Below are 16,601 nucleotides of genomic sequence, written 5' to 3' on the forward strand. Positions count from 1 at the left end.
GAATTATCATGAGATTCTTATTTCTACCTGTCTTTTTGTCATTCTCATCTTCAACATCAGAGTCTTTATTATCATTTATTGAACCACTACCATATGCCAAGTCCATTGCTCAGCACTTTAGATACTCCTTCTGTAATCTAAAACCCACAAAGTAATATTAATCTATACTCAGGTAAGGAAACTGAGCCTTAAATATATTTAAAGATGAAGGGATTTCTGAGATAAATGCTGCAGGCAACATAAAATGAGAATTTAAAAAAAAACTCCAGAGTTAAACAGTTTGAAAGTATTTCTGCTATACAGCAGAAAGTAACATAACATTGTAAATCAGCTATACTCCAACAAGAATTAATTTAAAATGTAAATAACTAGTTTGAAAAAGTCCAAAAAATCTTTGCAAGTCAGAAATAAGTCTTACTCTTTTGACAACTGTATAGTATATTATAATATAGATATATCATAACATATTGAATATTTGTATTGAAGGATATTTAAATATCCTTGCTGCATACAATATGCAATTTCATAATGTGTTTATTAGGCTATTTCTTAAAAAATTCTCAGACAAGTGAAATTTCTGGCCAATGATATGTAAATAGCACCTATGAGTCTTATTTAGCTTATACTTCAGTTCAGTTGCTCAGTCATGTCCATCTCTTTGCGACCCCATGAATCACAGCACGCCAGGCCTCCCTGTCCATTACCAACTCCCGGAGTCCACCCAAACACATGTCCATTGTGTCAGTGATGCCATCCAACCATCTCATCCTCTGTCGTTCCCTTCTCCTCCTGCCCTCAATCTTTCCCAGCATCGGGGTCTTTTCAAATGAGTCAGCTCTTTGCATCAGGTGGCCAAAGTATTGGAGTTTCAGCTTCAACATCAGTCCCTCCAATGAACACCCGGGACTGATCTCCCTTAGGATGGACAGGTTGGATCTCCTTACAGTCCAAGGGACTCTCAAGAGTCTTTACCAACACCACAGTTCAAAAGCATCAATTCTTCTGCATTCAGCTTTCTTTATAGTCCAACACTCACATCCATACATGACTAATGGAAAAACCATAGCCTTGACTAGATGGTCCTTTGTTGGCAAAGTAGTGTCTCTGCTTTTTAATATGCTGTCTAGGTTGGTCATAACTTTCCTTCCAAGGAGCAAGCGTCTTTTAATTTCATGGCTGCAGTCACCAGCTGCAGCAATTTTGGAGCCCCCAAAAATAAAATCTGACACTGTTTCCACTGTTCCCCCATCTATTTCCCATGAAGTGATGGGACCAGATGTCATGATCTTAGTTTTCTGAATGTTGAGCTTTAAGCCAACTTTTTCACTGTCTTCTTTCACTTTCATCAAGAGGCTCTTTAGTTCTTCTCCACTTTCTGCTATAAGGGTGGTGTCATCTGCATATCTGAGGTTATTGATATTTCTCCCGGCAATCTTGATTCCAGCTTGTGCTTCCTGTAGCCCAGAGTTTCTCATGATATACTCTATACATAAGTTAAACACGCAGGGTGAAAATATGCAGCCTTGATGTACTCTTTTTCCTATTTGGAACCAGTCTTTTGTTCCATGTCCAATTCTAACTGTTGCTTCCTGACCTGCATATAGGTTTTTCAAGAGGCAGGTCAGGTGGTCTGGTATTCCCATGTCTTTCAGAATTTTCCACAGTTTATTGTGCTTCAGTTATAGGATGTGAAAGTGCCCATTTCCTGATTTATCACACACATTGAATATGAATATTATGATTCTTAACTCTTTTTGCAACTTGATAGCTGAGAAATGATAGAAAGGGATTTTCAAGAAAGTGTGAATTAAAGAAAACAATTTTTAAGAACTGAAGTGGCAAGAGAAGGGAGCAGTTACAGGAATCTGAAGAGGTTCAGCTGCAGCTGTGCAGTAAAACCTACGATTTCTTCTTTTCATTTTTTTTCTTTGTACTTCAAATTGCAAATTTATTTATTTATCTTTTTTACTGTGTAATTTTTTTCTTTTTTTAAATATAAATTTATTTATTTTAATTGGAGGTTAATTACTTTACAATATTGTATTGGTTTTGCCATATATCAACATGAATCCACCACAGGTATACACGTGTTTTCCATCCTGAACCCCACTCCCTCCTCCCTTCCTGTACCTACGCTTACATTTCTCTCTAGGTACCTGTGTGTATTAGTTACTCGTAATGTCTCTGCTTTTGAATATGCTATCTAGGTTGGTCATAACTTTCCTTCCAAGGAGTAAGCGTCTTTTAATTTCATGGCTGCAGTCACCATCTGCAGTGGTTTTGGAGCCCCCAAAAATAAAGTCTGATGCTGTTTCCACTGTTTCCCCATCTATCTATTTCCCATGAAGTGATGGGACCGGATGCCATGATCTTCGTTTTCTGAATGTTGAGCTTTAAGCCAACTTTTTCACTCTCCACTTTCACTTTCATCATGAGGCTTTTGAGTTCCTCTTCACTTTCTGCCATAAGGGTGGTATCATCTGCGTATCTGAGGTTATTGATATTTCTCCCGGCAGTCTTGACTCCAGCTTGTGTTTCTTCCAGTCCAGCGTTTCTCATGATGTACTCTGCATATAAGTTAAATAAGCAGGGTGACGATATACAGCCTTGATGTACTCCTTTTCCTATTTGGAACCAGTCTGTTGTTCCATGTCCAGTTCTAACTGTTGCTTCCTGACCTGCATACAGATTTCTCAAGAGGCAGGTCAGGTGGTCTGGTAGCATATTCAAAAGCAGAGACATTACTTTGCCAACAAAGGTTCGCCTAGTTAAGGCTATGGTTTTTTCCAGTGGTCATGTATGGATGTGAGAGTTGGACTGTGAAGAAAGCTGAGCGCCGAAGAATTGATGCTTTTGAACTGTGGTGTTGGAGGAGACTCTTGAGAGTCCCTTGGACTACAAGGAGATCCAACCAGTCCATTCTGAGGGAGATCAGCCCTGGGATTTCTTTGGAGGGAATGATGCTGAAGCTGAAACTCCAGTACTTTGGCCACCTCATGCGAAGAGTTGACTCATTGGAAAAGACTCTGATGCTGGGAGGGATTGGGGGCAGGATGAGAAGGGGACGACATAGGATGAGATGGCTGGATGGTATCACTGACTCGATGGACATGAGTCTGAGTGAACTCCGGGAGTTGGTGATGGACAGGGAGGCCTGGCGTGCTGCGATTCATGGGGTCGCAAAGAGTCGGACATGACTGAGTGACTGAACTGAACTGAACCGAGTGTCTGAGTCTTTGCCACCCCATGGACTATAGGCCACCAGGCTCCTCTGTTAGTGGAATTTTCCAGGCAAGAATACTGGAGTGGGTTGTCTTTCCTATCTCAAGGGGATCTTCCCCACCCAGGGATCAAACTTTGGTCTCCTGAATTGCAGGCAGATTCTTTACTGTTTGAGCCATCAGAGAAGCCCCTCTACGTACATACTTGGCCACATTCTACAAATCTGATGTGTTAAAAATTGTTTTCCCTAGGAGGAGGGAAAGAGGACGGAAAGAGATAAGCATTTGTCTGGCAAAGCTGGGCTTAGTCCTGAGATGGTGGTGTTTCCATTGCAACCTCCCACTCTCGGCAGATGGGCTTCTGGCGCCGGCCTCCTCTGGTGCCTGTGTGACTTGCTCTGATTGGCTGGGCTGACGCTGTGTTTCCTGTAGAAAGTTTTGAACACAAGAGGCAGCAAAGTGGATCTTTGATCCTGTGAGTCCTTGAACATTTTACAGACACAAGAATTCAGTTCTCAGTGAGTCTACATAACAGAAGGAATGGACAAATCCTTGAGCCTGCTCATCCTTTGGTTACAACTAAACTGTGAGTTAGAGGGATTTGGAAATGGGCAAAGAATGGGCAACTCCCGGATATTCCTCCCAGGGAAGAGAGAAAGTCTGAGAGTTGTACCTGCATGGTTTCTGGGAGTTTCTGTGGAGAGTAAAAAAGTAAACTTAAAATTAGTTTCCAAAGAATAATCAGCCACTAACCAGCCTGTCTCTGTTTTCTCTTTCTGAACAGGGGTGAGCAGTAAACAGAACGTGAGTCAGAGTCCTGAAGCTCTGAACGTGAGAGAGGGAGACAGCGTGGTTCTCAACTGCAGTTACACTGACAGCGCTCTGTTCTTCCTTCAGTGGTTCCGGCAGGATCCCGGGAAAGGGCTCACATCTCTATTGTCAATTCAGGCGAATCAGAAAGAGCAAGCAAGTGGAAGAATTACAGTCTCGTTGGACAAATCTTCAAGACACAGTACTTTATACATTGCAACTTCTCAGCACAGTGACTCGACCACCTACCTCTGTGCTGTGAGGCACAGTGCTCAGAGGGAACCTGTTCCCAGTATTCAAACTGCAGATGGGGCTCCAACCACGTCCTGTCTTGGCGCTGAGGAAACTTTTTCCATTAGGGGGTTTTCTACATTGACTTTCCTTCCAGATAGAGGCAATTAGCAAGGGTAGGATGATTTGAGAGAATAGCATTGAAACATGTATATTACCATAGGTAACACAGATGACCAGTGCAAGTTCCATGCATGAAGCAGGGCACCCAGAGCCCATGCTCTGGGACAACCTGGAGGGACAACCTTAAGGGACAACCTTAGGGTGGCAGGGGAGGTGGGAGGGGTGTTCAGGATGGTGGGGACACAGGTATACCTGTGGCCGACTCGTGTTGATGTATGGCAAAAACTGTCACAATATTGTAAAGTAACTTCCTCCGATTAAAATAAATAATTTAATTTTTAAAAAATCTGATAAAATGATCTAAAATTATATTGTGAATAATTTGATCATTAGATTTTCATCAACTTCAATTTAAATAATAGTTTTACAATCTAAATGGGAAAGGAATTTGAAAAAGAATAGACACATGTATGTGTGTAGTGGAATCACTTTGATGTACACCTGAAACTAACACAACATTGTTAATCAGCTTTTCTCTAATATAAAATGAAAAGTTAAAAAACAGTAGTTTTGTTGAGATTAAGTAACATTTCACACAGTTCACTCTTTTAAATGAACAACTAAGTGTGCATCTAGTATATTCACAACATGGCACAATCACTACCTCTATCTAGATTTGAAACTTTGTCATCACCCCAAAAGGAAACCACACACCCTTGAAACAGTCACTCCCCATGCTCCCCATGCACATGTCCCTGGAAGCCACCAACCTGCTTTCTGACCATGGATTTACTTATTTTATGTATTTCATGCAAATGGAATCATACAATCCATGGCATTTTGCAGTGTTTATTTTACTTAGCATAATACTTCGGAAGTTCATTCAACTCAGGACCAACTATTAGCATTAGTTAGTTAGTGAAAGTCTCTCAGTCGTGTCCAACTCTTTGTGACCCCATGGACTATACAGTCCATAGAATTCTCCAGGCCAGAATATTGGAGTGGGTAGCCTTTCAATTCTCCCTTCTGTAGGGGATCTTTCCAACCCAGGGATCAAACCCAGGTCTCCTGCATTGCAGGGGGATTCTTTACCAGCTGAGCCACAAGGGAAGCCCAAGAATACTGGGTAGCCTATTCCTTCACCAGTGGATCTTCCCTACCCAGGAATCGAACTGGGGTCTCCTGCACTGCAGGTGGATTCTTTATCAACTGAGCTATGAGGGAAGCCCAGGACCAACTGGAGAAAGGCAAATGTTCATCCTTAACCAATCACATAAGATGCCATACTGCTAATTAGCCTGCTGACATTGTCCCTGTTCTTCCCACCCCCCTCCACCCGTCTGTTTTGCTAGAAGTCTGTCAATTTTACTGATTCTCTTAGAGAACTAACTCTTTGTTTCATTGATTTTCTCTATTGTTTATCTCTTTTAAATTTTATTGATTTCTCCTTTTATTTATTATTTTCTTACGCTTGTTTTGGATTAATTTATCTTTTCCTTGTCTAGGTTCTTCAGGTAGAAGCTTAGATAATCTATCTGAGATTTTATTCTGTTTTAATATTTGCATGTAGTGCTAAAATTTCACTCTCAATACTTCTTCGGCCGTGTCCCCCCAATTTTGGTATGTTGTATTTTCATTTTTACTCAATTCATGAGAAATTCAATGATTTTCCTTGAGACATTCTCTATGACCCATACATTATTAAGAAGTGTGTTGTTTGTTGCCAAATGTTTGGGAATTTTCCTGTATCTTTCTGTTATTTATTTATGCTATTATTCCATTGTGGTTGGAGAATGTACTCTTTATATTTCAGCTTTTTACATTAGATTTGTTGAGTTTTTTTAGGTCCCAAGATTTGGACTTACTTGGTATATATTCCATGGACACTTGAAAAGAAGTATATTCTGCTCTTGTTGGGTGGAGTGTTGTATAGCTGACTATTAAATCCTACTGGTTAATGGTGTTACTGAGTTTTTCTACACATCTGCTGATTTTCTGGCAAGTTATTCTACCAGTTATTGAGAGAGGAATATTGATGTATTTAACTATGTTTCTAGATTTGTCTCTTCTTTTTAGTTCTGATTTTTGTTCCACTTATTTTTTAGCTCTGTTAGTTGGTATATGGACCTAACAGAAGCAGAAGATATTAAGAAGAGGTGGCAAGAATACACAGAAGAACTGTACAAAAAAGATCTTCACAACCTAGATAATCATGACGATCTGATCACTGACCTAGAGCCAGACATCCTCAAAAGTGAAGTCAAGTGGGCCTTAGAAAGCATCACTACAAACAAAGCTAGTGGAGGTGATGGAATTCCAGTTGAGCTATTTCAAGTCCTGAAAGATGATGCTGTGAAAGTGCTGCACTCAATATGCCAGCAAATTTGGAAAACTCATCAGTGGCCACAGGACTGGAAAAGGTCAGTTTTCATTCCAATCCCAAAGAAAGGCAATGCCAAAGAATGCTCAAACTACTGCACAATTGCGCTCATCTCACCTGCTAGTAAAGTAATGCTCAAAACTCTCCAAGACAGACTTCAGCAATATGTGAACCGCGAACTTCCTGATGTTCAAGCTGGTTTTAGAAAAGGCAGAGGAACCAGAGATCAAATTGCCAACATGCGCTGGATCATGAAAAAAGCAAGAGAATTCCAGAAAAACATCTATTTCTGCTTTATTGAATATGCCAAAGCCTTTGACTGTGTGGATCACAATAAACTGTGGAAAATTCTGAAAGAGATGGGAATACCAGACAACCTCATCTGCCTCTTGAGAAACCTATATGCAGGTCAGGAAGCAACAGTTAGAACTGGACATGGAACAACAGACTGGTTCCAAATAGGAAAAGGAGTATGTCAAGGCTGTATATTGTCACCCTGCTTATTTAACTTATATGCAGAGTACATCATGAGAAACGCTGGACTGGAAGAAGCACAAACTGCAATCAAGATTGCCGGGAGAAATATCAATAACCTCAGATATGCAGATGACACCACCCTTATGGCAGAAAGTGAAGAGGAACTCAAAAGCCTCTTGATGAAAGTGAAAGTGGAGAGTGAAAAAGTTGGCTTAAAGCTCAACGTTCTGAAAACGAAGATCATGGCATCCAGTCCCATGACTTCATGGGAAATAGATGGGGAAACAGTGGAAACAGTGGGTGACTTTATTTTTCTGGGCTCCAAAATCACTGCAGATGGTGATTGCAGCCATGAAATTAAAAGATGCTTACTCCTTGGAAGGAAAGTTATGACCAACCTAGATAGCATATTCAAAAGCAGAGACATTACTTTGCCAACAAAGGTTCATCTAGTCAAGGCTATGGTTTTTCCTGTGGTCATGTATGGATGTGAGAGTTGGACTGTGAAGAAGGCTGAGTGCAGAAGAATTGATGCGTTTGAACTGTGGTGTTGGAGAAGACTCTTGAGAGTCCCTTGGACTGCAAGGAGATCCAACCAGTCCATTCTGAAGGAGAACAGCCTTGGGATTTCTTTGGAAGAAATGATGCTAAAGCTGAAACTCCTGTAGTTTGGCTACCTCGTGCGAAGAGTTGACTCATTGGAAAAGACTCTGATGCTGGGAGGGATTGGAGGCCAGAGGCAGGAGGAGAAGAGGAAGACAGAGGATGAGATGGCTGGATGGCATCACTGACTTGATGGACATGAGTCTGGGTGAACTCTGGGAGTTGGTGATGGACAGGGAGGCCTGGCGTGCTGTGATTCATGGGGTCGCAAAGAGTTAGACATGACTGAGCGACTGAACTGAACTGAACTGAAGCTCTTTTGCAGATACTGTCCTCTTTGGTCAGAATGATTTTTCCCAAGTACTTGTTTAAAACACTTATATGTACTCAACCTTTACAGTCCAGGTCAAGCAACATTACTTCTTATGTGAAATCTCAGAGGATAATATTGCTAATATTTAATTATAAATATTCTTGGATCTGGTCCCCTCTTAAGATGGTTTGACAGGAATATTTGCCACTGAGGGCCATTTTATATTTATATTCATTCAAACTGTTTCCTACGAGGCATGAAGAGATTCCTTTTAGTCCACAAACCAAAGCACAGTCAAGTTCTCTTCTTGTCATTTAGCAAATATCTCCTTTTACAGCACAAGACCCAGAGATAGGCTTTAGCAAATACAATGGTGTGAGTTGGGAAAGGGCAACCTTCTCCAGTGGGTGACTATTCTGTCTTGGTTTACATCGTTCTGCGTAAACTGTGGCAGGGGTCCTGATCTGCATGAAGACCAGGGAACTTTTAAAACATCCCCAAGTGCTGCTTCAGAACCTTTGCTCTTTTAGGGTGGGAGTGGAGCCTTCACCAACATAGCATTCCTAGGTTTGTCTTCATTTGGAGTTCAAATCCAACATGCCTGAAAAGGAAAAGTTATCCCAATCATGTGCATTTCAACTTTGTTAACTCATGGGATTTTCCTTTTCCATTTCCATTACATCCTAAACCTGCTTCTCTTTCTGTTTCTATATATAAAGTCATTCAGATTCAGATTTACTTTTGACTTTAAAGAAGTTTTGAGATTTCTACTGTTTGTATAAATACATGGCAACACTTCAAAGACATTAAGGACCCTATAGTGGGTTGGAGGGTGGCCCCGAAAGATACATTCACATCCTAACCTACGGAAACTGTGAATGTGAACTTACTTAACAAAGAACCTTTTCAAATGTAATTAAGCAAAGGATATCAATATCCAATCATACTGGATTGTCTTGGTGGGGCCTCAATCCAGTGACAAGTATCCTTTTAAGAGACACACAGATGAGAAGTGTGTCCTTCCTCACCAGGAAGTCCTTGTGAGGTCTTCTCAATGGAGGAGGAGGTTGGAGGTATACAGTCACAGACAAAGGACCACATGGAGCCATCAGAAGCCATAAGAGGCACAGGAGGAGTCTCTTCTAGAACATTTGGAAGGAGTATGTTCCTGCTGACACCTTGTTGTCGGACTTCTGCCCTCCAGGTTGAAGGGAACCGATTCTTGTTTTTTGGAGCCATCGAATTCGTGATGATTTGTTATGGGAGAACTAGGGCTACTGGGGCTCACACAGTTTTCCAAAGGTAACATTTCTAAATAGCTAAAAGCAACTCCTGACTGTTTACATTCATGGAAGGGCACTTTTAAATTGCTCTTTGGGACATTTGCATTCAAATTCTCACATATGCAAACATACACATTTATTTATCATTCAACAAATGTTTGAGTAACCACTATTTACCAGGTATTACTGGATCAGCAATTTTTGATCCAGTCACAGGGGGGCAGCATCTGCAAACATAGACACTCCCTGGGGAAGATGGGCGGGTAATAAGGTAGAAAGTCTGATTGGCTGTCTCACATTGTACTCACTCCTTTCTATTTTCTTTCCAAAAGGCAGTATAGACTACATTTCTATAGATCTGAAAGAAGCTGATACAAGAGAAACCCTTTTAGGAGCAGGCAGATTCAGCAACTCTTTCTGAAGAGGAAGAAAAGGGAGATGCTACTGTTAGCACCAGTGCTGATCTTATGGATACAAATATCACGTGAGTTTGATTGCTCCCAGAAAATTCAGCACAGAGGAATCTTATATACAGGCAACTGTAGGAGTGGGATTTTCTGACTGAGATCAGGATGTTGAGAAAAACATAAAAACTAAAATGTGGGAGGTAGAGGCAGCTGGGGAAGGAGACATGGAAAGGAGAAAATACACAAGAAGAATGAAAGAGACCATTATAGCTGAGAGAATAAACATCTAATCAGACTTTCTCTGTTACTTCTCATTGCTTTTCTGAACAGAAATGAATGGACAACAGATAAAGCATTTTCCTGAATTCTTGCTTCTGCAAGAAGGAGAGAACTTCACCACGTACTGCAATTCCTCAAGCACCTTTTACAGTTTACAGTGGTATAAGCAGAGGCCTGGGGGCAGTCCTGTCCTTTTGATGATATTAGCTAAACGTGGAGAAGTGAAGACACAGTGGAGATGGACAGGTCAGCTTGGAGAGTCCAAACAGCACAGCTTCCTGCGCCTCACGGCTGCCCAGCTCTCAGATGCAGGAACCTACTTCTGTGCCAGGCACAGTGCTCTGGAGGCACCTGCTGTCTGTCCCCAGACCTCACTGTGGGCTCCAGCAGTTGCTCCTCTTCATCTCTCCTCAGAGCAGGGGCCAGAGATGGCTGAATTTATGATGTCTATGAAAATTGAATTTTTAATTAAAAAAAAATTCCCCAGACTCAGTGTTACTGAAGAATTCTGTCAAACACTGAATTATACACAATTTTTTGCAGAAAATATAAAGAAAATAATTCTTCACTCATTTTATGAGGCTAATATTACCCTGATACCCAAATCATACAAAGACCATAAAGGAACAAAAACTACAGGGAAATGTCTTTTATCTTGGAGATAGACACAAATTTCTGAAAACATTTTAGCAAGTAAAATTCATTGATATATAAAATGAATAATATACCGAGCACAAGTGTAATTTCCTTCAAGGGTGCAAGACACTTTAATATTGAAAATCAATGGATGGAATTCACCATATTAACAGGGTAGAAAAGAAAAATCATATCATCATATTAATCTAGTCAGAAAAAAAGGATTTGCAAAAATTCAGTAGTCAGTTATGGTGAAAGCTCTGAGCAACACAAGAAGATGGGGAATCTCCTCAATAGCTAATGGTATTCTTACTAGTAAAAGACTATGATTTTCTCTAATAAAGAGAACAAAACCAGAGTGTTCATTCTCGTCACTCCTTCCGTACAGTGCTAGATGTTGGAACCAGTGCAATAAAGTAAGTAGATGTAACAATCTAATAGAGTTGAAAAAAAATGTAAAACTGCCACTATTTGCTGGTAACATGATTATCTATGTAGAAAATCCAAGGAATATACCCCTAAAATTATATTACGGAAATCCAAATTAAAATTAGAAAGAGAAAACTCTTCACATCTATCATAAGGGCTAAAATGAAAATTAGTGACAATACCAAGTTCTGGCAAGGAAGCAGAGAAATCGGATCACTCATGCATTGCTGGTGGGTGAACGGCCCAGTCATTCTAGAAAACAATCCAAGAGTTTCACATAAACTTAAATATTCACTTACTGAACAACCCAGCAATCATCCTCCTGGGTATTTATGCTTGAGAAAGGAAAACTTCCTGTTCACACAAAAATATGTACATTAGTACTTGAAATTAACCAGTGATCTTCACTGAATGAACAGATAAATATCCTGTAGTACATTTACACAATGAGATACTATTTATACATCTTTCTCAACTTCAATAGGGTTATTTTGCAATAAATCATTTTAAGTTGAAACAACAGAAAGCCAAAAGTTCATTTAATATGGGAAGGAAATCTAAAAAAGAGTGGAGATCAATGTATACATGTATAAACAATTTTCTTTGCTGCACTGCAGAAACTAACATTGTAAAGAAACTATACTTCAATAAAAATAAATTAAAATTTTAAAAATGATAACCCATCTAATATGTTTAACCTAGCTTCTCTTGAAAGTGAAAGTCACTCAGTCATGTCCGACTCTTTGTGACCCTGTGGACTGTCTATGGAATTCTCCAGGCCAGACAAATGGAGTGGATAGCCTTTCCCGTCTCCAGGGCATCTTCCCAATCCAGGGATCGAACACAGGTCTCCTGCATTGCAGGTAGATTCTTAACCAGCTGAGCCACAAGGGAAACCCAAGAATACTGTAGTGGGTAGCCTATCCCTTCTCCAGAGGAACTTCCTAACCCAGGAATCAAACCAGGGTCTCCTGCTTTGCAGCAAATTCTTTACCAACTCAGCTATCAGGGAAGCGGTAGCTTCCCTTAAATGTGGCCAATACTTACAGTAGCCTACAGCTGGGAAAAAATTGTCTCACAGAGTCTCTTTTATACTAAAATGATGAAAATCTTATGAATGTGTTGAGTACTGTACTGAAAGTGAAAATCACGGTGGTTATATGGGTATGAAATGGCTGTAAATGTGTTGGTTGTTTACACTCATGATTTTGAGGCTGGCCAGGAGCTCAGCTCACTGCTGCTGCCCAGAATCACCAGGAAATATCATACTGCATATTGCTAGCCCAGGAAAAGATAAAACTTCAATATTCCAAGTATGGTTTCTACTGAATGCTTACCACTTCCTCACTATTGTAAAGTCAAAAATCCTAAATTGAATTATCCTAAATTAAGTTGGGGACAGTCTGTAGTGATTAAAAGGAAAAAATTATTGATATATGCAATAGTCTAGATGGATCTCAGGATGTTATGCTGAGTAAAAAAAAAATCAATCTCAAAGGCTACATGGTGTATGATTACACTTACTGGATTATTATGATTGTATACATAGTGTGATTCTACTTATACAACACTCTCAACAGGATAAAATACAGAGATGAAAGTAGATCAGTAGTGACCTGGGTTGCAAAGAATTGCAGGCCTCAGGAGAGTGTGCAAAGAGGGTTTCTTTTAACAATTCTATGTCATGATTTCAATGGTGGTAACAAGAGCCTATATATGTGATAAAGTTTCACAGAGCTATGCATCAAAAGCAGAGTGCATATAAAACTGAGGTATCAGATCACGATCTGTATTTTAATAAAATTTTGGCAATATAAATTTCCTGGTATGTATATGTAATTATTATATTAACATATATATTTTAGAATATCAAGCCACTCCCCAGGCTGTTGTGGGCCTTTGTGGTCTCTTCTGCCTAGTTACAAATAATTGGAAACCAAGGCATCAGCCGTTTTCAAGGGTTATATAGGTGAGGATGGTTGGCAAAGCAAGTTCTTTAGGGTGGTGGAATGGTTCTGTACCTTAATTTTAGTGGTGGTAATAAGAATTTACAAGTGTGATCAATTTCACAACTATGCATAAAAAGATGGATATAAAATATGTGATAAATATAATATACTGATACATATAATATAAGTATTATCTTGCTGTTTCCCAGACTGCTCTGGGCATTTGTGGTCTCCCTTGCTTCCTTGTAAATAATTATAAACCAGGACATCAGTTGACTGTCACTCAGAGTTCATATGGGACAGAAGAATAGATGGTTCAACCTCATATACACTCTCCTCCCTGTATCACTCATTAATGAGTTCTTTTGCACTTAAATTCTAAGAACTGGCACTGTTTTGGAGACTGTGTCCATACTTCCTTTTCTACTTGTTTGTTTGCTTTTGGTTCTTTTAAATGAATTTATCTATTAAAATGATGAAACCAAGTGGAAGATTGAGAGATACATACTTCATGATCATGGATACGAAACTTCAATCATTAAGTTCTGTGGTATTGACATATACTAAGTGTTTGAACAGGATTGGAAAAGGTCAGTATTCATTCCAGTCCCAAGAAGGGCAATAACAAAGATTGTTCAAATTATTATGCAATTGTGCTCATTTCACATACCAGTAAGATTATGCTTAAAATCCTTCAGCTAGCCTTCAGCAGTACATGAACCAAGAAATTCCAGATATACAAACTGGGTTTCAGAGAGGCAGAGGAACCAGAGAGCAAATTGCCAACATTCATGGGATCATGGAGAAAGCAAAGGAATTCCAGAAAAAACATCTGTTTCATTGACTACACTAAAAACTTTGTGTGTATAACAACAAAGTGGAAAATTCTTAAGGAGATGAAAATATGAGCCCACCTTACTTGTTTCCTGAGAAAGCTGTATGCAGGTCAAGAAACAACAGTTAGAACAGGACATGGAACAACCGACTGGTTCCAAATTGGGAAATGAGTACGTCAAGGCTGTATTGTCAGTCCTCTTATTTAACTTATATGCAGAGTATAACATGAGAAATGCCGGGCTGGATGAATCACAAGCTGGAATCAAGATTGCTGGGAGAAATATCAAAAACCTTGGATATGCAGATGATACCACTCTAATGGGAGAAAGTGAAGAGGAACTAAAGGCCCTCTTAATGAGTGTGAAAGAGGAGAGTGAAAAAACTGGCTTGATACTCAACATTCAGAAATCTAAGATCATGGCATCTGGTCCCATCACTTCATGGCAAATGAAGGGGAAAAATATAAGTAATGACAGATTTTACTTTCTTGGGCCCCAAAATCCCTATGGATGGTGACTGAAGCCATGAAATTAAAAGATGCTTGCTACTTGGAAGAAAAGATATGACAAACCAGCAGGTAGGCTAAGTCGCTTCAGTCGTGTCCAGCGCTGCATCCCTATGAACCATAGCCCTCCAGTCTCCTCTGTTCATGAGATTTTCCAGGCAAGAATATTGGAGTGGGTTGCCATGCCCTCCTCCAGGGGATCTTTCTAACCCAGGGATCAAACCCACATCTCTTATGTCTCCTGAGTTTGCAGGCGTGTTCTTAAACACTTGTGCCCCCAAGAAGCTTAAGATGGTATATTAAAAAGCAGACACATCACTTTGCCGACAAAGGTCTGTATAATCAAAGCTATGGTTTTTCCAATTGTCATGTGTGGTGTGAGAATTGGACCATAAATAAGGCTGAATGCTGAAGAATTGATGCCTTTGAATTGTGGTGCTGGAGAAAGCTCTCGAGAGTCCCTTGGGCTGCAAGGAGGACAAACCAGTCAGTCCTAATAGAATCAACCATGAATATTCACTGGAAGGACTGATGCTGAAGCTGAAGCTCCAATACTTTGGCCACCTTATGCAAAGAACTGACTCATTGGAAAAACTCTGATGCTGGGAAAGATTGAGGGCAGGAGGAGAAAGGTACAGCAGAGGATGAGGTAGTTAGATAGCATCATTGACACAATGGACATGAATTAGAGCAACTTTGGGAGATATTGAGGTACAGTGTAGCCTGGGGTGCTGCAGTCCATGGGGTCACAAAGTTTGGACATGACTTAGTGACTGAACAACAACAAAAAAGTTTTTAAAACCTGTAGATACCAATTTTTGTAGGAGAACATTACAGCATTATGTCACAGAAAGATCTGGCATACTTATCTTGAATTTATTTTACAAAGAGATAAATAATGAGCCACTAACAAGTGAGACTGAACACTTTGGACCAATGACATAGAAAATGTGACACCAGGACAATGCCAGGACACATGGTCTAATAAGTACAATTCTGTATGTGGAGGGGACAGGATTGAATATCCTGATCTTCCTCAAAGTCTAATAAATAAGACTCAATTGCAAATTTCAAAAGAATATTTTATTCCTGTATAATTTCATTCAAAATTTAAAACTGAATAGACGCTGAAAGTCAGATGAACTGATTTTTTTTGGCATTTCATGGTGAAGTAATTTTATTTATTGAAAAATCTAAATAGAGTCATAAAACTCAATACAAAGACAGAGATATATTAATGATTTTGAATAAAATTTCAATTAACCAAGAAGCCTAAGATCTGCAAGGTTTTTAAAAGAGTCATTACATTCTGGATGGAGAAAAGTAAGAATAGGCTAAATGAACAACCTGTTAGTAGATTACAGAAAGTTTCATAGGCTATAGTAAATTATATCTTAAACAGGATGGCAAAACTATTTTGCTGAATAATTATCAATGTACGTCAACTTGTCTAATATTCAGTTCTCCTCCTGTCAAATTTTAATACTGATTACTTTTTTCATGCTTTCTTTCAGGTCTGCCTAATTTAATGACCAGGGAAAGACAAGCAGACAAAGTAAAGGTTTGTGGTGAGCCAGACTTTTTCCCATGTGTGCACAGACCACATGGTCTATGAACATGACAGCCCCCACTTCCTGTTGGGGGTGTCACACCGGTATCGGGTAGTATGTATATGTACTGCCAGGCACTCAAAGACACCGAACTCTCAGCTTGAGGCAGAACTAAGCACATTTGTGCAGGGAACTCCACGCCTCATGCTGCTCTCCAGTCTGCTCTGGGTGTTCCTGGCCGTCAGCTTCTCTGGTAGGGAGGCTTCCAAACACAGGTGCAAGTGTTCAGGGTGAAAGGCCTGCACACAGGCACGTGGAGCTTCACAGGGACTTGGGAAGGAAAGGAGGACTGGGGAAAAGCAAGCATCTTAGGATTTCAATTTTTTGTCTTTGGATCCTAAATAGCTCCTACACTATTTTATTCACTGCTTCATCTTTGTTTTCTGATTGTTTTCCCACAGGGTCTGGTGTGGCCCAGAAAGTTACTCAAGACCAGCCAGATGTATCCAGCCAAGTGGGGCAGTCAGTCACCCTGAATTGTCTGTATGAAACAAGTTGGACCACTTAC

At 39.9% G+C, this 16,601-nt stretch overlaps 1 protein-coding gene and 1 gene segment (V, D, J or C); one reads left to right on the forward strand and one right to left on the reverse strand.

The window, feature by feature from the left end:
- Positions 1-16,601, reverse strand: part of LOC100336282 (T cell receptor alpha chain MC.7.G5) — a gene marked incomplete in the record, with an annotated part of 1,089,855 nt that overhangs the window by 806,856 nt on the left and 266,398 nt on the right.
- On the forward strand, positions 3,586-4,629 carry LOC104969863 (T cell receptor alpha variable 21-like). The segment is given in 2 exon segments: positions 3,586-3,807; positions 4,006-4,629. Coding segments are annotated over 2 exon segments (474 nt in total).

The sequence above is a fragment of the Bos taurus genome, chromosome 10 (assembly GCF_002263795.3).
Source record: "Bos taurus isolate L1 Dominette 01449 registration number 42190680 breed Hereford chromosome 10, ARS-UCD2.0, whole genome shotgun sequence".
In the NCBI taxonomy this organism is placed as follows: Eukaryota; Metazoa; Chordata; class Mammalia; order Artiodactyla; family Bovidae; genus Bos; species Bos taurus.